This window comes from Leptodactylus fuscus, chromosome 5 (assembly GCF_031893055.1).
Source record: "Leptodactylus fuscus isolate aLepFus1 chromosome 5, aLepFus1.hap2, whole genome shotgun sequence".
Taxonomy (NCBI): Eukaryota; Metazoa; Chordata; class Amphibia; order Anura; family Leptodactylidae; genus Leptodactylus; species Leptodactylus fuscus.
In genome coordinates, this window is record NC_134269.1 from 49,625,871 (window position 1) to 49,651,907 (window position 26,037).

General features: G+C 43.8%; 1 protein-coding gene across 1 annotated transcript in view; it reads right to left on the reverse strand.

Annotated features, from left to right (window-relative positions):
- Positions 1-7,697: 7,697 nt before the first annotated feature.
- Positions 7,698-26,037, reverse strand: part of SPG11 (SPG11 vesicle trafficking associated, spatacsin) — a 39,090-nt gene continuing 20,750 nt past the window's right edge. The window contains exons 16-41 of the mRNA XM_075273123.1: positions 25,072-25,303; positions 23,581-23,769; positions 23,290-23,393; positions 23,063-23,208; positions 22,810-22,974; positions 22,186-22,252; positions 21,946-22,111; positions 21,576-21,784; positions 21,274-21,388; positions 20,324-20,468; positions 20,010-20,240; positions 18,184-18,381; positions 17,453-17,560; positions 17,207-17,372; positions 16,913-17,127; positions 15,416-16,148; positions 15,129-15,262; positions 14,499-14,697; positions 14,278-14,415; positions 14,051-14,184; positions 13,853-13,960; positions 12,211-12,379; positions 11,750-11,838; positions 11,202-11,357; positions 10,034-10,185; positions 7,698-9,214 (exon numbers count right to left, since the gene is read on the reverse strand). Coding sequence (XP_075129224.1) covers positions 9,034-9,214; positions 10,034-10,185; positions 11,202-11,357; positions 11,750-11,838; positions 12,211-12,379; positions 13,853-13,960; positions 14,051-14,184; positions 14,278-14,415; positions 14,499-14,697; positions 15,129-15,262; positions 15,416-16,148; positions 16,913-17,127; positions 17,207-17,372; positions 17,453-17,560; positions 18,184-18,381; positions 20,010-20,240; positions 20,324-20,468; positions 21,274-21,388; positions 21,576-21,784; positions 21,946-22,111; positions 22,186-22,252; positions 22,810-22,974; positions 23,063-23,208; positions 23,290-23,393; positions 23,581-23,769; positions 25,072-25,303 — 4,649 coding nt within the window. The 3' untranslated portion in view covers positions 7,698-9,033. The remainder of the gene's footprint in view (positions 9,215-10,033; positions 10,186-11,201; positions 11,358-11,749; positions 11,839-12,210; positions 12,380-13,852; positions 13,961-14,050; positions 14,185-14,277; positions 14,416-14,498; positions 14,698-15,128; positions 15,263-15,415; positions 16,149-16,912; positions 17,128-17,206; positions 17,373-17,452; positions 17,561-18,183; positions 18,382-20,009; positions 20,241-20,323; positions 20,469-21,273; positions 21,389-21,575; positions 21,785-21,945; positions 22,112-22,185; positions 22,253-22,809; positions 22,975-23,062; positions 23,209-23,289; positions 23,394-23,580; positions 23,770-25,071; positions 25,304-26,037) is intronic.

Here is a 26,037-nt window from a genome sequence, read left to right on the forward strand (position 1 = left end):
GATGCTGTGAATGGGATCTGGACGGGTGTTAGCTGTTACTGACGGCTAACACCCTGCTCCATAACCAGTGTTTGGAGCTGAGCTCCAATCGTGAGTTTTAACACATTGGATGCCCCCCCTCCCCCCCCCAACCTTACACCCCCCTGCAATGAGATTGGGGGGCGCCTTTATATACTTTCTGCAGCCTGGGGTCTAGCCAGTGACCCCAGGCTGCTAGAAGCCTCCAATACCTGGTTGATACTGCCATGATGTCAGGAAGTCAGCCAATACGTCTACATTGTATTGCAATGTATAGCACTGAATCAGCGATTAGTGAATCGCTGGTTCAGGTCCTATACTTGATTGATACATTTAATCCTGATGCGTCTGGCACAGTTTTGTTTTTTCGATCTTATTTGATCTCCACGGCCTTCCCATATTATCATCAGAGGACTTAGTGCTCTGGAGTCTTCTATGACGGGCGAGAAGCTTTCCCTGGCAATTAAAGGGATGATTACAGGTAAGGCTCCCGGCCAGGATGATCTACACCCCTCGTTTACTTTAAAAAAAAACAAAAAAAACTTGGCCCTGGCCTTGCTCCCCAGTTGTTGAAGGCTTTCAACTAACAACCAAATCAGCCCTATGCCACGACTTGCTCTGTGCACATAACGGTTATCCCAAAGTCTGGTAAAGATTAAAGGGGTATTCCCACGTTGCATACTCACCAGTCTTCACTGCTGTAAAATCTTCCTGGTTTCTTGTGTCATTTGGTGGGCCGCCCCCAAATTAGCGTGTAGCTCCGCCCACCGCATAGTGTGATCCTATGGGGTGGCTGAAGGGCTTGTGATGTCATCAAAGGTCTTCAATATTGGACTATGAAGTACAGGCAGGAGCAACTCCATTCTGTGTTACATACAGAGACTGTGTCTCTGCCATAATGAACACAACTGAATTAGCTAGCCTGATAACTGGGAGAACAGAAGAAATGAAAGCAGCTCCTCTATCTGAGTGCAGGACCTAGGTCAGATGGTGTAGACACAGGAATAGCTAGATACACAGGCTCGCTAGATACACAGGCTCGCTCCCTGCACTTAGCCCCTCCTCCCTCCCCCCTGAGAGCAGCAGATACATCACTTGACTTTTGATCAGATAAGTCAGGGCTGTGTCAACAATGAATTGAATAAAGTAAGATAGTGGAGAAACAAAGCAGTTTTGCTGAAGCAGTGTATTTAGGAAAAGTCTTACGCTGGGTTCACACCTGCGTTTGGGGTCTCCGTTCTATGGTTTCCGTCTTCTGCATGGCAGAAGACGGAAACCATAGACCGGGTCCGGCCGTGCGCGGCGGTGAGCGTTTTAGGCTCTCCGCCGCGAAACCGGATTTTTTTATCCGGACACAGAGTACTTCATGTCCGACTCTGTGTCCGGATTATAAAACCCGGTTTCGCGTCGGAGAGCCTAAAACGCTCACCGCCGCGCACGGCCGGACATCTCTCTCACCCATTCAAATGAATGGGTGAGAGAGACTCCTGCAGGTTTCCGTATCCTGCCTGTGTTTTAGGCAGGAAACGGAAACCTAAGTACGGAGTGCCGGGCCGCAGATGTGAACGAGCCCTGACATCCACATTAACAAGCAGTATAGATAGGATCCTTGTGATGGGACAACCCCTTTAACTCCTATGTCCTAGCTAACCCCCGCCCCCCTCCCCCCTGCATTCATGGCGCCATATTTTCAAATAGATCTCTCTTGTTCCTCTCTATGGATAACAAGCAGGCCTTCAACAGGGTTATTGGCAGTTTATGGAGGAAATCCTGTTACATGTGGGTCTCCCTGAAAATATGATGAACTGGATTCTGTCCTTATATTCCCATCTCTTGGCACAGGTTAGTTAAAGAGGACCTTTCATGGTTTGGGGCACGGGCAGTTCTATATACTGCTGGACAGCTGACGGTGCGCTGAATTCAGAGCACTGTCGGCTTTCCTGATCTGTGCCCGGGGTAAAGCGCTATCGGTACCGGTACCATAGCTCTTTACAGTCAGAAGGGCGTTCCTGACAGTCAGGTACGTCCTTCTTCAAAGCAGTGCCTATTGCGCTGTAGAGTGTGAGTGGGGAGGAACGCCCCCTCCCCTCCTGATAATACTCGTCTATGGACGAGCACTGTGAGCAGAGGGAGGGGGCGTTCCTCCCTGCTCACACTGTACAGCACGATAGGCACTGCTATGGAGAAGGATGTACCTGGCTGACTGTCAGGAACGCCATTCTGACCGTAAAGAGCTACTGTACCGGCACTGATAGCTCTTCACCCGGGGCACAGGTCGGGAAAGCCGACAGTGCACTGAATTCAGTGCACCGTCAACTTTCCAGCAGTATATAGAACTGCCTGTGCCCCAAACCATGAAAGGTCCTCTTTAACAGTTTGCTCTCCCAAACACTCCCCATTGCTAATGGTACTAGGCAGGGTTGCCCCTTGCCACCCCTTATCTGTATCCTGACCTTATAGCCCTTCCTTCATCACATTATGGCACATCCTGACATCGTAAGCGCTGCTCATCTTTATAAAGTGGTGGTGTATGCCAACAATCGTTTTTTGTTTTTTTTCTCTCGTTTCCTCCTTGCCTATGTCTCCCTTCCCTGCCTGATGTCCGCCTTCTGGATTACTCCCAATGCTCCAATTTTAAGATCAACTTTTCTAAAGCAGAGATGCTTAATGTGACTCTCTCCATGCCTGGGCTCCTCTTTGAGTCAACCCTTCCCCTCCGCTGGGCAACTTGTGCTCTAAAATATCTAGGGGTTCATCTCACACCTGATCTGAAAGACCTCTTCTTTCTCAATTTCCCACCCGTGTTGGCATCAATTCGTGCCAATTACAATAGATGGACAGCTGGAACATTTACTTGGTTTGGGCAGAATATGCAAATCTGTCTCCCAAGATGTAAATTGGGAGACAGTGCCTCTGTTATGCTGCCCTCTATAGGAAGCACCCTCTCACTTCTACCAAGTCAGTTCTCTCTACACTGCGCTGACGAAGTCCAACCAGACCGAAACGGCCATCTGTAGCTGAGAAACTGTCTTGGTATAAAACCCACATTAGGCAGTAAAGGCTTCTGGGAAAGTCAGGCATGATGTTCAGGGTGTTTCCTATAGAGGGCAGCATAACAGAGGCACTTTCTCCCTATTTATATCTTGTCAGACAGATTTGCATATTCCTCCCATAATCCCTTGCAGTAGAGCAACTATGGCTGTATAAGTCTCCACACACCTAATAGTTGGTTTCTCCACAAGGATGGACATTATCCCCATAATTTGGTTTGGGCAGTGTACAATCTTTAAAATGAATATCCTGCCTCGTCTTCTTTACCTCATGCAGACTTTGCCCATTCATGTCCCGTCCTTTTTTCAGAGACTATCCTCCATTCAACTGACATTTATCTGGTTGGTAAATCGGCGAGAGTTGGCCGATCTCTCCTCTTTTGTCCCAAGAATTGTGGCAGTTTATCTCTCCCTGACTTGAAGTCTTGCTCTTTGTTCATCTGACCTGAATAGTTGACTGGTGTAGAGACAGTTCCCACCCCATCGGCCTTACGCAGCCTGCGCAGTCGTCTCATTCAGTCCCACTTTCTTCCTCTGAATTCCTCATTTTATCCTATTTTGGGTAATCCCAAGTTTTCTCCAGGAGTTTCTGACAGGGTTTTACCGTGTATCTCATCTCCAGGGCCACTCCGGATGATGGACAACTTCAACTTCCCCGACCTTGACTGACTTTCCTCACCTTGATGCCTGGCGTGATATGCAGCTTCGCCATTTTATGAAATCACTCCCAACCCCGAACAAATTTCGGCCAGAACCTACATTCATGGATCGCATTTGCATGGATGATGGCATTCTGCACCATTCCCTATCCGTTCTCTATAAACTTCTGATTAATCCGCCTGATGGGCCTGTTCCCCTATATGTTGAAGTGGAAAGCGGATTTGTCTCTCTCCCTTTCCCAGGAACAAAGAAAGAGGAGAACGTATCCTCTGAGTCATGCACAGAGCATCTGTCTGTTCCCACTACCAGGAAGCCAGTTTTAAGATCTTATCCCATTTGGTATATGGTCCCTGCCAAGCTACGATTGTTCTTTCCACAAATCTCCCCAATGGGCTGGAGATGTGGACAGGAGGAAGGCAATATTCTCCATGTCTTCTGGTCCTGTTCGATTCTTTCCCCGTTTTGGGATGGTGTCAAACGGATCATTTTGAAAATTACTGAGATGTCTCATCAGTTGGGCCATGGTCTGTTTCTGCTTCACCACTGTGAGTTTCCAGTGCGAGCCTATAAGCACTCGCTACTCAGTTTCCTGGTCCTTGTGGCCTGAGTTTGCATTCTGCAATTTCAGAAGAGAGTAGAAGCTTCTCCTCTTTCCCTCTGGATTTTGAAGGCCAATGAGATTGTGTATGGAAAACCTCACGTCTTCCTGCATGACACGGATGAGGCCATTAACAAAACTTGGTTTTACTGGTTGAAATTCCAAAGTTCTGCTGAGTATCAGAGGCTCCTGGGTTCTTGACATTCCTCCCCTCCCCCCCGGGGTTAAACTGCAGCCCGGAGATTATTTTGTCACCCTAGACCTAAGGGATACGTATCTCCACTTACCCATCTACCCTCCTCACAGGAAGTTTCTAAGAATTGCTGTTTACCTAAACAGAAGATTGCTTCATTTCCAGTTTATGGTTCTCCGATTCAGCATATCCTCGGCCGTCCACACCTTTACAAAGGTAATGGTGCTGGTCGTAGCCGCCCTGCGCCTCCAAGGGATTTTTATGGTTCCATACCTAGACGACTGGCTCCTAAAAGCCTGGTCAAAGGAGGTTCTTGCCACACAGTTGGAGTCCACAGTGGCTTTTCTAAGCGAGCTGGACTGACTAGTAAACTGGCAGAAGTCAGTAGTGGTTCCATCTACCCGGATTCAATTTCTGGGGTTCATCCTGGATTCTCTCAGCATGACGGTCTCCCTGCCCTCTCCTCGGAAGGAGAAGATTGGTCGAGCAGCTCATCACTTGTCCATAACATATTAGGGAGGTTACCATCAGGATCGCCATGAAGGTCCTAGGTCATGTCCGCAGCCAGAGGCAGTTCCTTGGGCCCAGTGGCATATGCGTTCATTACAATGCAAGATCCTGAGAGTCTGGAACCTCAGCCCTTTGGGGCTACAGAAGCCTATCCAGTTATCCATCAGAACCTGTCGATCATTTGCTTGGTAGTCCCAGCTCAGAGACGGGAGGTCCACGGTCCAGACATACTGGACCCTGTTGACCACGGATGCCTCCCTCTCAGGATGGGGAGTGCATCTGGGGGAGACCCTGGTACATGGGACCTGGAACCAGCTGGAGAGGTCACATTCATCCAACTGGCGCGAACTCACTGCGGTGCACCGAGCACTTCTGATGTTTGCACTCCACCTGCAGAGAAAAGCTGTGAGTGAGAACAGACAACTTAACAACAGTCTGTTATATCAACAGAGGGGAACCAGATTCCTTCACTTCTGCAGGTGACGAACCTAATTTTCTCCTGGGAGGAGAAGAATCTGTCGCAACTTTCAGCAGTTCATATTCGGGGTCAGCTGAACATCCTTGCGGATCAGCTAAGCAGAGGCCTGGTCACGTCAGGCAAATGGTCCCTGAATCCGGACATCTTTCATCATCTCACCAAGATGAGGGGTCTCCCCGAGATGGATCTGATGGCCACCCAGTACTATGCCAAAGTGAAGAAGTTTTGCTCCCTCTACCGGGAAGACAATACTTTGGCAGTAAATGCCCTGTCGATACCTTGGAGGTTCAAACTGGTGTACATTTTTCCTCCGATTCCCATGATCCCGAAGGTATTGACGAAACTCAGGCAGGGCCAGACTTCAGCAATAGTGATCATGCCGTTCTGGCCAAAAAAGGGCATGGTTTACCCACCTCATTCTGACGAGTCGAGGGACCTACTGGAGGCTTCCACAAGTCCAAAACCTGGTAACTCTAAACAGACAGCTCTGCCAGGACCTGGACAGGTTCAACCTCACTGCCTGGAGTTTGCCTGCTCGGTATGTGGAGACAGAGGATTGTTCCAGGCCGTCCTAAGGACATTGGCCCACTCGAGAGGATTCCACTAACCTGAGCTACCAGAGGATCTCCCGAATATTCCAGGATTGGTGCACTGATAGGCAGATTAACAAGTCTGCTATCGAATCGGTCCTGGAGTTTCTGCAAATTGGCCTGGATAAGGGATTGATTCCAGCTACCCTAAAGGTTCATGTTTCGGCACTTTCCACTCTTCTGGGGACCCGGTTATCTCAAAATCCTTTGATAAAGCAATTCCTTAAAGGGGCCTCTAGGCTCCACCCTCAGGTACAGCCCCCTGTCCCGCAATGGTCTCTCCAGCCTCTTATAGGGGAATCTGTTAGTTAATTAAAAGTTCCACCTGTCCTAACAGCACACAGGGGCAGGAATACCCCATCTTATGCTGCTGTTTGGGCTAAGGGAAAACAGATTATCTATATAATCTTCCATACTCAAGCATTCAAAATGGTCGCTACACCACTTTGAAAAATACCTTCAATGGTTTTATTTCCAAAATGAGGTTACAAGTCTGCGGATTCTACTCTACTGGCAATTCAGGGGCTCTGCAAAAGTGGCATGATGTCCAAAAGGCAAACTGTGCTCCAAAAACCAAAATAGCGCTCCTTCGCTGCTGTGCCCAAACAGCAGTTTATACCCACATATGACATTATATATGTTATCCTGGGTACATCGGTGTCATACATGCGGGCATAAACAGTGAGGGTTGTTCTGGGATCCCATAGCAGATCCTAATAGAGTCTTTGATACATCGTCCTAGTGTTGATTTGCTGGTTTTGCAGCTTTTGACTTCTGATTCCAGCCACTGATATAGGGTAGGCTGGGTCTATACCCAATGGTGCTGTCCCCCAGTGAATACAAGAAGAAAAGGATTTTATGGAGAGTACAAAAATTCCATTTTCTTTGAGCCCAGGGTTCTGTTATTGTACCCGTACCTACGACAGAGCTTTATGTACTGCTTAGCTATCAACAATCAGTAAGACTGAACTATAGAAGATTCCTCCCACTAGGTGCAGCTGTATAATAAAGCTGTTACACAAAAAGAGATTGTTCAGGTGTGTAAATCTCACTCTTCCTCACTGTGCTCAGCAGAACCCCGGGACTTCCAAAGCATAAGGGGGATTGGGGTTGATGGACACAGGACTGATATTTTTAATGCATACAGCCAACACTGTAGTTGCCTTATACTTATCACTAGTGTCTCCATAACGAAGCCAAACAGATTAAGTCTTAAGACACCACCGCGTACCCGATTGTACATTTCAGGTGCACAACCACAGAGTTTCTGCTATAACCCCCATGGATGATGCATGGCATCTCCCATTAAGACTATACCAAACACACTAACAAACAATCTCCCTCTCGCCAACATTTCCTGATTTCTACATCGGTCTTATTTGATTTATCGGGCTGGAGCGCAGTATCCTTAAGGTGGATTAGCTGACCGGCACAGGCCCATTTGGTATAGTCTCAATGGTGAAAGGAAGACTTCTCTTCTAACTTCCCTGCACTCCACAGGGGATGGTAGCAAATAAGAACAATCTTAGAGTAGTTTTTTTTTTTTATTGTTGTAAAAGAAAACAAAAAAACATAGAACTTTATTTATTTAACAGCTCTTCTAGTTTTGTCCAAGAACTCAGTTACAGTCCCAAGCGTCTCCTTGGTAAACAGACTACAAGCATACCATATCTTAGCATGTAATTCAGTAGATTAAGGCTGGGGATACATGAGATGTTCACACAGCAAGTATGCTGCCCAGGACCTGCCAGTGCCCAACCTGTATAGTAGAGAAGATTTACCCAAATCTTATACACACTGGGGGAGATTTATGAAAACTGACATTTTCACGGCCAATCTTCATATCCCTTCTGCCAACCCAGGACGCGCCTCATTTATGAGATGTACCCTATGCTGGGCCTAGGACCTGTACTGAAATCTATGCTAGCTTGTTGCTGGTGTAGATTTTAGGCACCATTTAAGAGCAGGAAACTGGAATAAATGATCATAAATTTGGAGTGGGTGGGACTCCTATGCATGCATTGCTCCTCACAATGCCCCTTTTTGAGGACAGCATGAGGCTAAGATGGCACATTGCGGAAACGCAGCTTTTTTTTGTTGCTATATCAAAAAACTCCCAATGCTGAGTGTCAGGCTGCAGCCAAATTCAGCAGCATACCCAACCCTATGTACCTCCAGTCATATTGGGGTCTGATATGGGGGGGGGGGGGTGAAGTATCATTGCAGGATCAGACTTCACAGAGGTTGTTTGTAGTCTGTAACCAAGTCTCCACAGATTTTATATCATTCCTCTGACAGTATTGGCTGCATTATAGAGCGCAAGTAAAGACATTATACACACAATTTATAAAGTCACTCAGAAAAAGAAAAACATTCATAAAGTTTTAGAAAACTGGAATATTAAGCTCGGCTTTAGACCTTCTTTCCATAAGCAAACGATCATTGTGTCACACGACTAGCAAATGTAATGTACATCGACCCATTAAATGGCCTATAGTAGAAAACGCACTTCAAAAGATCAAAATATTGTGTTAGGGTTCATAATCCTTTAGAAAATCAATGAAGATAAGATGAGGGGTAAAAGCCCACATAAAGGTACCTGTTTCTGCTAAGTAGATTCAGTTTAATTTAGGCAAAAAATTTCAGGGGGATACAAAGCTAAACCTGCTCATGTAAACAAGCCCTTAGTGCAAAATCAGCATAAAGTGGCGTACAGTGCTGCACTGCAATAACAGCGTATACAGACGCTTCTATTATACTAGCTAGTAAAATCTAAAAAAAAAAAAAAAACTTTTCGAGTCTCCTGAAAACATCATTTGTTCCTTCATTCAACCAGAAGTCATTACAGGCAGTCATAACTCCACAGAGACCAAGACGTCTGATAGAAAATAACAGCCATATAAAATATACTGTGTCCAGTTTGATCCTCAGGTCCTTCATCGGGAAAGCATATCTGTCAGGCAGCATCGTGTATGCGAGTCTTTCATCAGTACATCGGTGATATCATAGAACTTGTTCTCTATAGCCAGTTTATAACGCGTGTTAATGTCCTCACAATAACTGATCAGTCGCTTCAGGTTTTGCAACCCGGTGGATCCAGGTGGGTGCAGTTTGCATCTGAAAATAGAAAAGATCTGATGAAGGTTATGGATGGATTACTCGGGCATAGGCTACAAGATGGAGGGAAATCCACTGTACAAAATGCTGCTCTGAAGGGTACACATGACTTGTCTACCCACCAATCTTAATATAGATGGCTTATTTTATGAATACGCCATCCCTTGGAAAGCACCTGGTAATTTCTCCCAGATCTAAAACTGGGTGTGGACGGAAAGTGTACTGTGTTCCTGGTGGTGTAGTTGCAGAGGGGAATCCTGTGATGTCTCATGTGCTCAGGTCTTAGTCTAACGCCTTCTCTAGATGATCACTACGGCATTTCAAGGGGATCTAAACTATCCCTTGTGTTTTCCCATAGTTAAATCTGTAGACAAAAGTTAAACGTTTTTGCAAATATAAGTAATTCTAAATTTTGCTGAGTTTTAAAGATTTTCTCTAACCATCTTAGTGGTTACAGTCTGTTGTCTTGGTAGCTCGCAATTGGATAGGACTATGAACGCAGGATCTTTCTATGGTCTGGGAGTTGTCAGAAACCCAGCCATGATTTCCTTATTGTGGGACAGGTTATCAGACAGTGAAAATCCCTTTAAGGGCGTCTATGAGAATCATCATCATACAGCTTCAGGATGAAAAATGAGTGAGGCAAGTGTGAAAACGTGTACGAACAAGCAACAGCGTGTAGCGTGCTATGTGGTTCTTTGCTGGGATACATATTGGTGAGAGTAGTGTTCTCTGGTGCAGCCGGCTTATTACTCTTCCATAAAGTACCTGTAATAACCGCACCCCAGTTCCCTTTCATCTTACGCGCTGCCGTCTTACTTGTTTGACAACAGCTCGAACATTTCCTTGCTGAGAAGCTTGCGCTGTTTGAACTCTTCTAGGTACTGAAAATCTCCACTAAGAATCACTTTATTGAAGAGGATGTCTGGCCAGTCTGGCTGCAGGTCGTAGGCTTCAGTAACAATGACAGCCTAAGAAAAGATGGTAACATGGGGATGAAATATATATACCATATACAGGTGATTATATGCACAAGACAATAACATTCTGCTTCCACTTGTAGTACTTATTTCCTAGGTTACACCGATTTTTCCACAATAGGAAGTGAAAACTCGTCAGTAGATTATGTCAGCACTTCCTAACTGGAGAGTATGTGATCATTGGGACCCTGACCAATCCTCTACATGAAAGGGCTATGACACAATTTAAAATTCCCTTGTAATCCCTTTACAATTGTTGGGTGGCCTCTGAAACCCTCAATAACCCAAAGCATAATGGGGCAACAGTATACCCTCACTACTGAGGCCCTTTCACTGTTCCCTCTTGTGTTGTGACGATCCCGGCAAGATGGCTGCACAGAGAATTGCAGGTGATCCCATTACTTGAATGGCTGTGTTCAGCAGGTTCTCCCCAAAACTGTGAGGGGCTACAGCACAGAATCATTTCTGTGTCCCCTTCATTTTTAGGATGAGTGAGGGTCCAGAAGGTTGGACCACTACCAATCATAAAGTATGCTACCACATGGCATCATTCTATGAGTTGGGAATACCCCTTTAAAGAGGACCCTTCACGTTCTCATCAGTAAGGTATGTCCGCCCTTTCACTTAATAGTACAAGTCTATGGAAAAGTATAGACAGATGGGGCGTACCTCACAGTGATGACGCTAAGGTGTAAGGCCCGCCCTTCTGACACCGGGGCACATTCCAGGAAAGCCGACAGTGCACCATATTCAGTGCACCGTGCTTTCTATCAGTCTATAATACTGTATATTCATTAGGACATGAAACGCCTCTTTCAGCATAATGGCTCCTTCACAAATTTCCTCTACACAAAAAAGCTTCTGGCATTCCCAAACAATATTATAAGACTGTATTAAATACAAGACTATACTATAAGACCGTACAAAACACAACACTTAGAAGATGACAGGTTTGTACCATGCTCTATGTAAAACCTGTGAGATATTGATAGGAGTCATAGACATACCTGGTAAAACCTTGGCAGTGCCAGTATGGGCTCTACTAAGTTCTCTCTTTCCAGGTTAATAAGCTTTGTCTGGTGACCACTGTTCAACAGATGAAGCTGTAGGGTCAATAAGCGGGTAAGGCGGGCACAGCGTAGGGACTGGCGCACACACCCATCCTGTATAGAGACAAGGAACGTTGAATATGTTAGATTATGTGTACTGCTCCATGGTATTTTAATGAAGTATTTCTGTACAAGGTAAGGTATTGTCATCAATAAACTGATGATAAAATCTGAGCGGGGGTGGACAGTTAGTGGTCCTGAAAGCCTTTGATAGAGTCACAGGATTACATCGAGGTCAGGGATTCTCTTCTCCCTATCCAACTGAATTGGCAGAAACAGGAAGAAGATGTTGTGCAAATGACTACCCCGCATGACGAATGTTTGAGACCCTTGGGATAAACTAGAAAATATTCTACAGTTACGTAAATGTGGGATACTAAGGAGAATTATACAAGAACCTCACATTTCCTTGGCTGCTAGAATACATCAGGATGTAACCTTCTTACCTTAGAATAACTCTCAGCAGCGTCGATCAGCAGAGTGAGGGCCTTCATGATAGAAGATCTCAGCTCTCCCACGTCCGACATCCAATATTCTGTAGGACAAAGAGCATAACAAATACTCTACCATGTAGTATATGCATCTCAGAAGGGAAAAGACATGATATATAAAAAGGGTTGTTCTACAGGATAAGATGCAAATCGGTCGGGGGTCTGACTACTGGAGAACAGGGGTGTTTTTCCTCATTCCAAATGAAGTGGTGGACACAAAAGAACACCCGTCCTATTCATTTCTATGGGTGAGTTGAAGTATAATGTATAGGATTTTAGTGGGACAACCTATGTAATAAACTTTTTTTTTTACTATCACCTTGCAATAGCCTCCAATATATTCCACAGCTCTGTACCAGTAGTATATGCAATTTAAACAGAGCATGTATACTGTACAAAGATCATGAACCGCTTACCCCAAGGCCTGGACTGGATTAAACGGAGTTGAATTTTTGCTGCATGCTCATGGTTGTGGCCAATATCCCGAAACAGACTGAAACACATGGCTGTCATGTTGTGCTTCTCACTGTCACCGGGGTGACAGCGCTTAATATATTCCAAGAGAGCCGTCTGCAATCCACCTTTCTGAATGTATATCATAGACGAAGGGAACATACTATCAGATAATGTTATACTATACAGAACATATCAAACTGAAGACTGTAATAATGTATGAGATTTTCCTAGAGATGCACATACATTTACACACAATGGAACATCCCCTTTACTTCGGTACCTGGAAGGGAAGGCATTAATTAACCAGAGCCAGCACGGCTTTATGACCAATAAATCTTGTCAGACTAACCTGATTTCCTTCTACAACAAAATCACTGAATGGTTGGACCAAGGGAATGCCGTGGACATAGTATATCTTGACTTCAGTAAGGCATTTGATAAAGTATCACATAACCTTCTTATTGAAAAAATGATTAAGTATGGCTTTGACAAAAAATCAGTTAGGTGGATTCACAACTGGCTTAATGATCGGGCACAACGAGTAATACTAAATGGCTACACATCGAACTGGAAGAAAATCAAAAGCGGGGTGCCGCAGGGCTCTGTTCTGGGCCCAGTACTTTTTAATATCTTTATAAATGATCTGGACGATGGAATTATTGGGGAACTCATAAAATTTGCAGATGATACGAAGATAGGAGGAATAGCCAACACTAGAGAGGAGAGAGAGTGTATTCAAAAGGACTTAGACACACTGGAACAATGGGCTGAGGCAAACAAAATGGTATTTAACAGGGACAAATGCAAAGTTCTACATCTGGGTAACAGAAATGTAAAAAACATATATAGTATGGGAGGAATAGAACTAAGTGATAGCATAGGGGAAAAGGACTTGGGCATAATAGTAGATCACAAATTCAACATGAGCCAACAGTGCGGTGCTGCTGCAAAAAAGGCTAATAAAATTCTGGGATGTATTAAGACAAGCATTGAATCTAGATCAAGAGAGGTCATTATTCCGCTGTACTCTTCCCTGGTCAGACCACACCTGGAATACTGTGTACAGTTCTGGGCGCCTCAATTCAAGAAAGACATCGATATATTGGAGCAAGTCCAGAGAAGAGCAACCAAAATGGTGGAAGGTCTGCAAACCATGTCCTATGAGGAGCGGCTAAAAGAACTGGGATTGTTTAGTTTGCAGAAGAGAAGGCTGAGGGGAGATTTAATAGCAGTCTACAAATATCTGAAAGGTAGTCACAGTGCAGAGGGATCTACCCTATTCTCATTAGCACAAGGAAGTACAAGAAGCAATGGGATGAAACTAAAGGGAAAGAGATACAGATTAGACATTAGGAAAAACTTTCTGACAGTGAGGGTAGTGAGAGAGTGGAATAGGCTGCCACGGGAGGTGGTGGGCGCTCCATCAATGGAAATCTTCAAGCGGAATCTGGATAAACATATAGCTGGGATGATTTAGGAAAACCTGCACTCGCAGGGGGTTGGACCCGATGGCCCTTGAGGTCCCTTCCAACTCTACCATAAGAATAAGATGGAATCATAAATGAATATCTGTGACGTCTCACTAGTGAATGTCATACTCACTGTATCAAGATGCTTCCTCAACAAAACCTCAAAGTGTTGGTTTTTGTGTAAGATATCAAAAACGTAAACCATGTCATTGTATCGACCAATCCCTGTCAGAAGTAAAACCTAAAGGACAATAAAACCAGAGAAAAACACCAATAAAATAACTCCATGAAGCAACTGAGAAAGAAGAACATAGGGAGGCTGACAAAATACCATGAGGCTGTATTCTTGGTTGGGAGCCAAATGCATCTCTATCAGGTGGCGACATGCTTGTAGGACGCGCCGTATGCCTTCTAGGTGGCAGGTTAGGCTGAAGCAATTGTGAGCAGAGATGAGGATTTCGATAACTAAAGCAAGAAAAATGGCAGGTGTTATGGAGTCTCAGGATAAGGCAGTAAGACAACTAGAAAATAGAATATAGAAGAATTCCAGGGACTGACTGCAGTGAAGCTCGGTAAGTGGAACAGTCTCCAGGTCATCCAGTAAATATGACCCCACCAGAGTTGGATCAGGACACAGTTTGGCAAGTTGAAGAAAGTTGGATCTTTTCTCAACCACATTATACATCTCAGACTGGCCTGCAAACAATCAGAAGTTATGACGGACTTATAATCTTACCAGACACCATCCTTCTCAACAGTCTCTACAGTCCAGCACCAACCTCCTTCCTTGTGTAGTGTCCTCCATATCTTCAGGCTTCCTTCAGCTACTATTCGGGCTACAGTGTCAGGGGAAAGCCCATGCGAAGTGATAACTGCCTGTGCCCGGTCACAAAGCTCAGGGCGCTGACTAGACAGCAAGGTATGCAGAATTTCACAGGGATCTCGGGATGATACTTCAGAGAAGGAACAACCAAGATCCTAAAACGTGACGTCAAAGGGAAAATGCAAAAAAGTGAAGATTATGGAGATTGAGACAAATTGCTGCAATAAAGTATTAGGACATGTCCGCTCTCCTATTAGCTAAAAATGTACAAAGTACACTCGTTCATTTGGCTGATGGGAGGGATAACCCCCCCCCCCCCAGATCGAACACATAGTTATGAGTCCAGTGTATTCATGAGGATAGCGCACCCCTGCTCATCCATATAGTAGCACGGGGAGGGGTGGGTGCTCTCCTTATGACTACACTGGATTTATAAACTGCTCATTTTATTCTTTAATCTCATTTATTAGCGACATAACACAATATTTTTGTGTAACTATGGCTAATAGGATAGCAGATCTGTCCCCATACTGTGCTGCATTTACAAACATCCACTTTAGTAACACGCTTGCAAACTGTCACATACCTGACTCAGCTCATACATACACAGAGCCTGTTTGCAAAAAGTCTTTCCATGTATACAAGCATCTTTCAGGGCCTCCAGATATGTTACAACAGGGTTGATGGGGGTGTGAGAAGATGCGGAATCCACACTGGACGCTGGAGACAAAGGAGTGAAAGTCAGTTAAAACAATGTATAAAAGTATAGGGTCCGATCAGATGTTTTATTATATAGGAGACCACCCAGCAGTGACCTCATGGTTTAAGATTTCCTTGTCATTTGCAATAATACAGACACTTCTTGCCACTCACAGCTTTGCAGTCTCCTTTTTCGGCTCCATGTAGCTTCCTGTGCCTCTATACCGTCAGCGATGATTTTCTGGATATCAGGGTGAAGCTGATGCATTGTCACTTCCCCAGACGCCAGAGCACGGCAGCTTAGCGCAATCCATACATCACGATGGGGGAGCTGGAAGTACCTGCACACCCGGCTGGCTTCATGTACCTTACTGTCATCTAGTAGTCGGTCTATGAAACAGCGCAGGATAGAGGAGTTTGTACTGTCCTTTGCCTGCTGATTTATACCATGTAGTGGAGGAAGACTGGAGATGTCTAGAAGCTGAGGAGAGTTGAGAGCAGGCAGACCAGAAAATGAGAGCTCTGAGGAGAAAGTAGTAAAAGCAGACAGCAAAGACATTAGCCGACATCCATCAGTCCGATTTAATATTTCCCGCTCAATGCGATACTTCCAGATCTGCTGCTCTAATTCTTCTAACGTCTTCAGGGAAGTCCCTTCGTCTAGAGAAAGCCAGTGCCCTGCGAGTGTGAACAACAGCTCTTGTTCTGCCAGCGCCTCCATCTGCTCTACTATTAGGGTGCTAGTGGTAGTCTGCTGGGAAGCCTGAGAATGGAAGAAGTTGGAAGCTACTACAGGGGACACCTGGTTGGTGCCAAAAGTGACATGACATTTCTGCCAATACTGTGCCCGGGTCTGTGGGCAATCCCATTGCTTGTTCTCACGAAGATGGCTTTGGTCTTGTAGCACCTATACAAAAAAAGTGAGAACTATATGAGAATTCCCATACATGTGTGTCCTCTAACTTGTCAGAAGACAACTAAATTGTGGATAGATGTGCATGGTCCCACAGACATGCCCAAAATATGGTGTCTGTGGCACCTAAGCTTTGATCTGGAATCTCTAAGGCTATATTCACTTGACTGTGGAGATCAATGGCTGTGAAAAACAAAGGAAAATATTTGCATCTGTCTGGGAACCAATGTCATGGCTCCCTCGTAGGCTTGAGTGTAATGAGGGATCTGTGAAAAAGGATAAAGATAGGGCACGTTCTACTTTAGGATATCGAAAAAACGAACAAAAACATAAATAGACGCATTGAATTCATTGGGTTCTGAAAACATTTTTTTACCTTCATATGAATAGAGATAACACAAAGCCGCTGAAAATTCTAATAGTCCCTACAAATACAGTGCAAGGGCATACACAAAAATCATGGGGTGTAATAGCAATATTTGCTACCCACTGTAATAATCCTGGCTACATGTACAATGTATAACAGTGTTATACAGCTAGTAGAATAAAGACTGAGGCGACCATGTTCCCAAAGCAGGTGGTGTGTATGTGTGGTGTGTGTTTTCTGGAGTCACCCAGCACGTGGCAATAGGGTTAATCCATGGTGAGATATCTGCTGGCCATGTATGTCATGTCAGTGGCATATGAGAGATTGATGCAACTGACATATACATGGCGGTTACAACAGATAGGCTGTACAGATGCCCAGAAACATTTACCTCTTCTATAACCAAGCTGTCAGTGGGCAATTCAGCTAGTTCAGCTGCTTGATGAGCCAAAGCAAAGTCACCATCTTTTAGCAGAATTTGCAGCAGTCTCTGGCATTCGCCCTGTAAGGCTGCAGGGCTATAGTCCCGTATAAGCTGCTTGCTAATGACAACAGGCTGACCTTCCAGGATTTGCGACAGGGTGCGCAGTTTATGAATATCCATTCCTACGAGAATAAACAGAATATTACATCATCAGAAACACTGGATTTAACATTAGTTACACCCATAACATATTGCATTTACCTCCACATAAGCTCTGGCTGTCGCTATCACAAAGAAGTTGCAAAACTTTCTGTAGCTCATAGTCCGTGCGGCTCTGGAGAAGAAGCAGCTGCAGAAGGCGAGTAGCCCGGGCATGAAGCCACAAGACAGGAATCGTAGCGGTCGTAAAGCAATCCATAGACTGGAGCTGTAAGGTGGCATTTATTTTATATACTATCCACTAATACATAGCGCTATACATATAAAGAAATGACACATGCTACTTACATTTGTCAAGCTGCTCTGGAAATCCATTATTTTTTGCTTAGCTTGTGTGTAATTCTTGTGATGCAAACAAAGCTCATACATTTCAAGTAATGTTAGTAAAGGGCAGTCCTAAAAGACAGCAAATAGAGCAGCGTCACTAGAGTCGTATACAGATGTGTCCACCCTTACTTAAGCTCATACTCAGAAAAGCACTGCATAAGACCAATTCAGTATAATATCACAATGTAACAACATCAATGCAGTTCCCATCACAACCACTGGGTGGCCACATATAGGAAAGGCATTTCACTACACAGTATTTCAAAATGATGTTGTTCTGAGAAGCTGATCATCTTGTGACATATTTATGTAGACATGGGGAAAGGTAAAGAAGGACACAATTTTAGTAGAAGTACATTCTATTCATTTCACTCTTAAACTATAAGCATACATTAGCGTTTCATTGGCAGATTTTAGTTTGGTTGTGCTGGATATTTTCAGACGGAACGCCAAAATATTAGCCAAAAATATAGTGTGTGGCATGATCGGCCAATCATCAACCAACTTGCACAGTCTGACTGTGCTTTATTGTATTAAGTAACCTGCCCCCTGATTGGCCAGTTTAGTTGTTAATGTTGATGGTGAGAGCTTTTGTGAGCCCCATCCCATCATTAATAAGACAGTCGCATCACAAGTTACCTCCTTCCTTACTACCTATTTTTCCCATATGCATGTCTCCCATCACAAAGTACCTCCATAAATATAGTGAACGCTTTTTGCAGGGTGTTGCTGTTTGTCCTTTCCAGGAGAATATCCCAGATCTGCACAAGATCTTCCAGACTCCACTTATGATCAATGGAATCAGTCACTGTGTGTGTGATCTCTGCATACGTGGCAGCGTCCACAGAAGTCACAATCCAGGCACATAGACAGGAGATGATGTCTGAATCCTAAGTAGCAGAAGAAAATACAATGATAGGCTGGAGAACTAGGAAAGGTAAGCAAACCAGCAGTTAGTTGACAAGAGAGGTTTTCACAATAGAAATATATTGTCCGGCAAGTCTTAAATATAGATTTGGTATATAAGGGGTTTTAACCACCCCACAAAGTTTATTTCAGAGCCAATCTTCCCTCTAATGCTATATTCAGATTTGTGTTGGAGGTTATTATTAGTTTCCCTAGTGGTTAAGGTGTTAATGACACCATTTCTGGTTATCTACAACACTTCTCAAACTTTTCAAACAAGTAACCCCTTGTGAAAAAAGTTCCAGCTCCAGGAGGGGGAATTGGTGACTTTCCGGAAACGGAACATCACGAGATAATCAGAACATGTACCTGGGAGGTCACATGACTGTCCCAGGGATATGGGTAAATATACATTTTTGCCAAAGTAAGTCATTTAGAAAGCATGCGGGGGAGGGTGTTTAGATTAGTGTATAAAATGCATTTTATCTTGGACAACCCCTTTCATGTCATCTGACGCTTGCCTCTGCTTGGCAGCCCCCGGGCAGTTTAGATGGCACTAGCTCCCAGGGGGACAAAACCTGAGTTCTCAGTAAATCTGCCACAGCAGTGGTTCTCAACCCTGGCATTTACTCCCTTAAACCACTCAGGGTACACATATCACAGGTTGAGAACCAATGATCTAGGGCCACGAAAAGGGCAAACAAAGAGTCAATATCAAAATCACGGCTGTTAAAGTAACATTTAATGCTAAAATTACTGGTGGTCTAGGGCAAATATTAGGGGTTAAAGATGTTGTCCAATACCCCATGTGTTTTGGTTACAGATGCCCTATCCATAATATAGGTCATCAGTATCTGATCGGTGGGGATCCGACAACTTGACCATGCATGGATTAGCTATTCTGGCTGCTGGAAACTGTATACATGGTATATAGCCAGATGCAGATCTGCTCCTATTCAGGTGTCATCATTACAGATCTGTACACTGTAGCAGTGGCACAAGGAAGTTGTAGCTCTACTCTCATTCATCGGAATAAGAGCAGAGCTGTGTCTGGCCATAAACCATGTATACTGCCTCTAGCAGCGGGGTGCCCAGATTACAAGCAATAATTGGGAACAAATGCTCATCCCAATAATCAGTCTGATATTTCAGTCGATCACTCAATCAATGAGGCTTTGCCTGTTCATCGGATGATCCCTTGATTTCAGCGGGATAAAAACTCATTGGTCAGTGGCTGCACACTGCCATGCATAAAACGGGCTGTGCTGTTTGCAAACAATGAAAGTACACGTCAAGGAAGGAAGGCTTTAGTGATTGTTCCTCCTCCATGTGTGTCATGCACCTTTAGGTTTTTCTACAGTTCGAAGACAGCCATCAGTGCTTTCGAAGTATAGTACATTTTATGTCTATATACTACAAATGAAGAATCTAACAAGTAAAGCCCATATGTATGCAAAATAGAAGAGCGTTATGCATCTGAATGGCTGAGTCCCTGTGAAGCCATGAGGGTATCCAAGCCACAACACAAGCAGGTACCTGAATGTCTACCCCTAGCCATCATAGTGCTACTGTAATAGAGGTCAATGTGATAGGCTTTGAGTTGAGGTCATACCTGTGTGGAGGCAGCCAGGACACTGAATAGTGGCACTTTCCACCTCATACACTCCTTCAGAAGCATCCGTCCTGGTTCTCCTGTACTAAGGCATTTCAGTAGCACATGGTGGAGTCGGTTTGTGTCACTGCCAATTTCTTTCAAGGAACATTCACTGGAGACTTTGTCTTGCAATGCAAGGGAGATATGACTATACAGAACTGGATTCAAGTCATCCAAGACATTTAAGACCTGGAAAAGGACAGGAGACAATGTAGGTAAAACTAAGCAAGACCCTGGAAAGAATGGAGAAGATGGGGAGTCCGTGCACTGACCTGTTCTGGGCTGTTTGCTTGCACAAGCAGCTGCAGCCAGTCTTGTCTCTGTGCGCAGTATCTCAGATAGCCAGTGCTCATAGGAATACCATGGAGGAGACAGAACTGCACCACCGTGACCCATAAACTATGAAGAGGAAGAGGACTGCGGGGAAAAAAGCAATTCATGATCACATATACACATCTCTCACTCTCCCTAAGAATAACAGCATAGATTAGCTCTTCTGCTGCTAAAACACTTGATCTTCAGAAAAAGGCCCACAAAAGTAAAAATAACTATTTCTTCTGTTTGAAGAGAATATTTCGGCATATTTCTTACATCTACCAACTCCTCCTCATTGTCCTCCACTCACCCAGAGCACTGGGAAAGTCTAAGTGTTATATAAACATATAGACATTATATATCACTATACAGTGTATTCATATGCACATATTACAGTCAGCTACTGTAATAGCTGATGCTCTACTGATGCTATCTATAGATAAATCTAGATTAAGTCCTGGTTCTGATGGATAGCCAGACTTTAATACCATTTTCTTCCAGTAGAACTGCCCTGCTCTAGATAGATCTCATAAAAGGCACCATGCATAGCTCAGATACAAGAGGTGGCATTTTTAATATTTCTGGTGAGGGTCCTCTTCATTTCTGTAAAATGGCCACCAATTTCTCAGATTACTCCAAGCACACTACACTATGGCAGTCTGAGTTACTCCCACATACTCTCATCTGGTCCAGCCAAGAGCAAAGAGGAGTCTCTGACTACAAAGGGGCATGTCGTGGAGAAGACCGCCTTACATGGCTGACTTATAATTATTTACACCAGATATGACAATGCAGGTCTTCATGTACACAGAGTGGTCAGAGAAGCCAGAGGACATTTTATTTATTCTTACTGTCATCCACAAGACCTTTCTGTTCTTACAATAGGGTTTCCACTTCTGTTTCTTACATGTATTTGGCCTTATCTTCCTGCTGCAAGTTGGCATCCACAACCTCTTCCAAGTTCAGTAAAAGATCTTTCGCCACCTCCACTTCATTTTCCGCTAGTTTCGACAATTTCTGGGCTGAAAAATAGACAGATATTAGGCCTCATCTTTATGAAGTACTCTGTATCGGAGGCCATGTTGCCATGGCCAGCACAAGCTTCAGTTGGGTTTCAGTGCAGGATCTCTGAAATAGCATCAGTCTTCTACGTGATATTAGTAGTACTACCGGTAGGTAGACAATATTAATAAGATTCAGTTATCATACCTAATGCTTGTGTGTGGGACTTGTGTCCTGCCTCCTCCTGGAGAGATGACTTATGCTGTAGGATTACATTGGCCGCATTGACATCTACACGGAGCTTGTAGCTACTAAGTCCAAGTAGTTCAAGGAAGCAAACACAGGAGGAAATAACAACGGGGGCATGAAAGCAGGACAAGGCGAGTGAGTACACATCCGCTGATACCTGATTAAGTCTGAAATAGAAAGGAAAAGGAATAAAGTTGTGAAATGGGAAAATTCGGTCACAAGGGGTAAAACAAGGCATAAAAGGGAAATATAAAAAAAAAAAATAGGAAGTAAAGTTCACAAATAGGTCAAAAACTCCATATTACTAAAAGTGTAAGTCTAGACTTACAGCTGCTTAGGAACTTTGCTTTTCAGTAGATGATGGACAACGAAAGTGGAAAAAGCGACCGCGGGCCGGCCACTACGTAAATAGAAGAATATATCCAGCTGCTCCACTACTGACAGCTTTTTGACCATCTTGGGACAGGAGAAGTGCGGGAGCACAGAAATGGTGTCTGTAAAAGAAAGATGGTTAACTGTGTCAACATGTCAGCAGTCTGTGCGTCATGGGCTGTACCAGGTTACTTACCACTTGCCGCCAGAGAATTTGTTGGCTGCCATGTGAAGAAATGCGCAGGATGGAAGGGTGACAAGGACTGTAAGAAGAAAGGAAAATTCTGAAGCAATAAGTAACTCTAAGATGTATGACCAGATGTTAACCCTAGGATCTCTCCTGAGTGGTGAGGATCAGTGACTGTCTTCCTTGTCTGGTAACTGAAATCTTAAAGAGGACCTTTCATGTCCTCTGACATTGGCGGTATTATATGCCACTAGAAACAGTGAATTCATTCAGCTTTCTAGCAGTATATAATACCGCCAATGTCAGACATGAAAGGTCCCCTTAAAAGGGGTTTCCAGGATTTAGGGCTTTATGACCTATCCTTAGGGTAGGCCATAAATATCTAATAGGTGGGGGTGGACAGCTGTACGACGCAGTTTCCGATGCTTGTACTATACAATCTATGGGGCCAGAAACAGTTGGCTAAGAGATGAGGGTGATAAATGGGGAACCCCTTCTACCAATCCGGAATTTCTTAATAGGATATATGAAAATGGTGTTTGCAAACCGGCAACTTCTAAAGACGTGACTTCCATCATATATAGAGCATAAATACGCAATGTCTTCTGATGTAGCACAGGATCTGCACTGTACCTGAAGAAGGTGGTAGAGAGTAATGTCAGGTGGTGACCCACAGTTAGACGGGTGCTGTGAGAAGAGAGCTGCTCTGAGTTTAGGATAGGAAGTCAGTGCCATCTTCAATAATGGAAGGTCCACATTCCATTGGCAATGGCTTGGCACTTCACATTGCTTCAATACCTGTTGTGAAAAATCATGCAACATTAAAAGGCGACTGTGTAAACTAGTCCTTGGAGAAGGAAGAAATAGGTCAGATTATATAAATTACCCCATCAATTCCACCAGGAGCATACATGATGGTAGCAAGAGCAAGCAGTGTATGCCCATCCAGGAGCATATTGTTCACACTTGGCTGGCAACCAGGCATCAGCATATGGGCATTGGACAGGCTGACCTGGAACATCCGATCAGCATCTAATGCAATAAAGTAACATATGAGAGACACTACCATCTCTAGCATTGTGCCAATACCTAGATGGGGAATACATATCTTACCTATATTATCATTAACTTGTCGAACATGTACCAAGAACCCAAACCATGGGTAAGTCTCATGCAAGGTTGTGTTGGCCAAAGTAGAACACACTTCTGGATTTAATCTGTGAATATGGGATGATCAAACAGTAAGTTGTCTAATAAATACTGTATTTATTTATTCATCCAGTCTGTGGCACTATATAAAGCTACAGGAATACTCTGAAAACTAAACTATTATAACTTCCGTATATCAGACATCATTGTTATATCATTGGATAGTGGAATTCAATGAAATATAATAGCCAATACCTGTGACAATCTAGGTAACAGTACAACATATACCGGAGCCCCCGCTCAAGACATAAGGCTATGAAGTGGGTATGAACATCTGGATGCTCTGAAGAAGGGTCTTTTGGTTCCATCAATCTCCCACTAACCGCTAAACGCTCTACAAGACGCTCAAAATCCTTCACTTCAGAGGGGATAAAAATGTTCATCCTGCAAAACAAGCAAATGATTCATTTCCTGCACAGGACACAATTCACTTTTTGCACATAGGCTACCACTACATGACTGTATTGGCTTTCCAAGATCTTAAAAGAAAACAGGCACATAACAGCTCCATGTTATACACTATAGAGGTTCATGGAGGTAAACTTTTTTTTTGTACTGTTAATTTTTTATTAAGAATTGTAAATTACAACCAGAGTGCAAAAATCCAACAAAATAGAAACATCTAAGAGGGGAGACGCTTGAAAACAAACCCCCTTCAATGGTACAAAGAACCTAGTAAAAGACAAGACAAAGGAAAAAGGAGGGAATCCGAAAGGGAAGGACAAGAGGGAAAAGAGTACTGTTCAGAAGCCCTGCATAGCACAATTCCAGATCAATATTGACAAACAAATGTACAATAGAAAGATATACAATTTTGCAATATAGTTTCTGTATCAATTCCTCACGGTTTTCTAGATCTCTGCTTGCTGTCATTCATTCTGTTACTTCTAGAGGATAAAACTCTGATCATGGTCATGTGATTTACGGCCCATGGTCATGTGATGAGCACACAGGTGCCGTTTGTTATAGTCACAGCACAATATTCAGACATCTGCCTGGTAATCAGCTGTACACCTGTGTGCTCATCACATGACCAAAGACCGTAAATCACATGACCAAATCACATGACCATGGTCAGAGTTTTATCCCCTAGAAGTAACAGAATGAATGACAGCGAGCAGAGATCTAGAAAACCGAGAGGAATTGATACAGAAAGTAAATTGGAAAATTATATATCTTTCTATTGTACATTTGTTTGTCAATATTGGTCTGGAAGTGGCCAACCCCTTTAAGGCCATGTGTACCTCTCTTGGATTGTGTGCAAATCTGACAGAAAAAAAATGTAGTTCGCCCCATTACCTGCATGTAATTTCCTAAGGCTGTGTTCACACTAGTGCTTGATTTACGTTCATAGACTTTTCTCCACATTTTTCGGGCGGAAACCCAGCAGATCCCATTATAGTCTATGGGGTCTGCATGTAACTGCTTTTTATGCAGATTGAGTTTCCATTTTTCATGTCCCCAAGTGAACCTGAAGAATAGAAACCTGAACACTAGTGTGAACCTAGTGTAACAGTTATTTACCACTAGATGGCACATACTGTCGTTCATCCATAATACTATATGTTCAGCTATACCAGCTTTGCTTGCCTGTCATTTCTTATGACGGTACGATGCAACTGATTTACTATACATATCTAAGACAGAGCTATAGCCAGTGGAAAGCGCTGCAACATCAGTACAGACCTTGACAATTCATCCAGTATTTTCTGCCTTGTGTAGCTACAACATAAGGTATCTTCATCAATGACTGCTGGGCTGATGTGAGGCCACAATGACTGCAGGGCTGATGTGGGGCGCTCTCTATCTCCCTTTCCCCGGGGCTGGCCTGTCCTTTCAATACAAGATACAATCTGTGTCCAATCATGCCACAAAGTCAAATGGCGCCAAAGGATTTTGGGTGTGGTAACAGACATGTCTGCAAGAACAGAGAAGAAAGAGAATTGTAGTTAATCACATGATTTGCTATAGGAGTCTTCAGTTATGAACCTCATAGGATTTCCTGGGTTTCAATAAGGTGACAACCAATAGATGTCACTGAGCTTTCTACAGCAGTCCTTCTCTAATGTGCAGCATACGGTTTTGGTCCTGAACCATTAACAGTGTGAAGACTGCGATCTGTGCTCTACACCTTCACATATGGCAGTCTTCACACTGTGCTGCCTTTGATTTTTTTCCTGACCCATTGCAAATAGAAACTTTTCAACCAACTCCAGTGGCTCTGCTAATACTAATCCTACTAATATTATAAATGTTAAAGTTTGTGTGTTTGGATGTTTGTTCCTCAATCATGCAAAAACGGCTGAACGGATTTGGATGAAATTCGGCACATAGATAGATTGTAACCTCGATTAAAATATAGGCTACTTTTTATCCTGGTAAATGACATGGCTTCACAACTGTTATGAATTTTTGATCGCATACTATATTACACTGATCTTATCTCAGCTTCTGAGAAAGCCAGGGCTATTATCTCTCTGTGTAAACACATGCTAACCCTCAGTGTACAGGCATTTGCATATTATCTGATCTTCTCCAGGCACTGCCTGACACTGACATAGGCAAACACCTTTAATCCAAATCAACACCAACAGCATGCTCATTATATGGCGTCCCAGTGAGCTGCCGGAACAATCACAGGCACGGTATCAG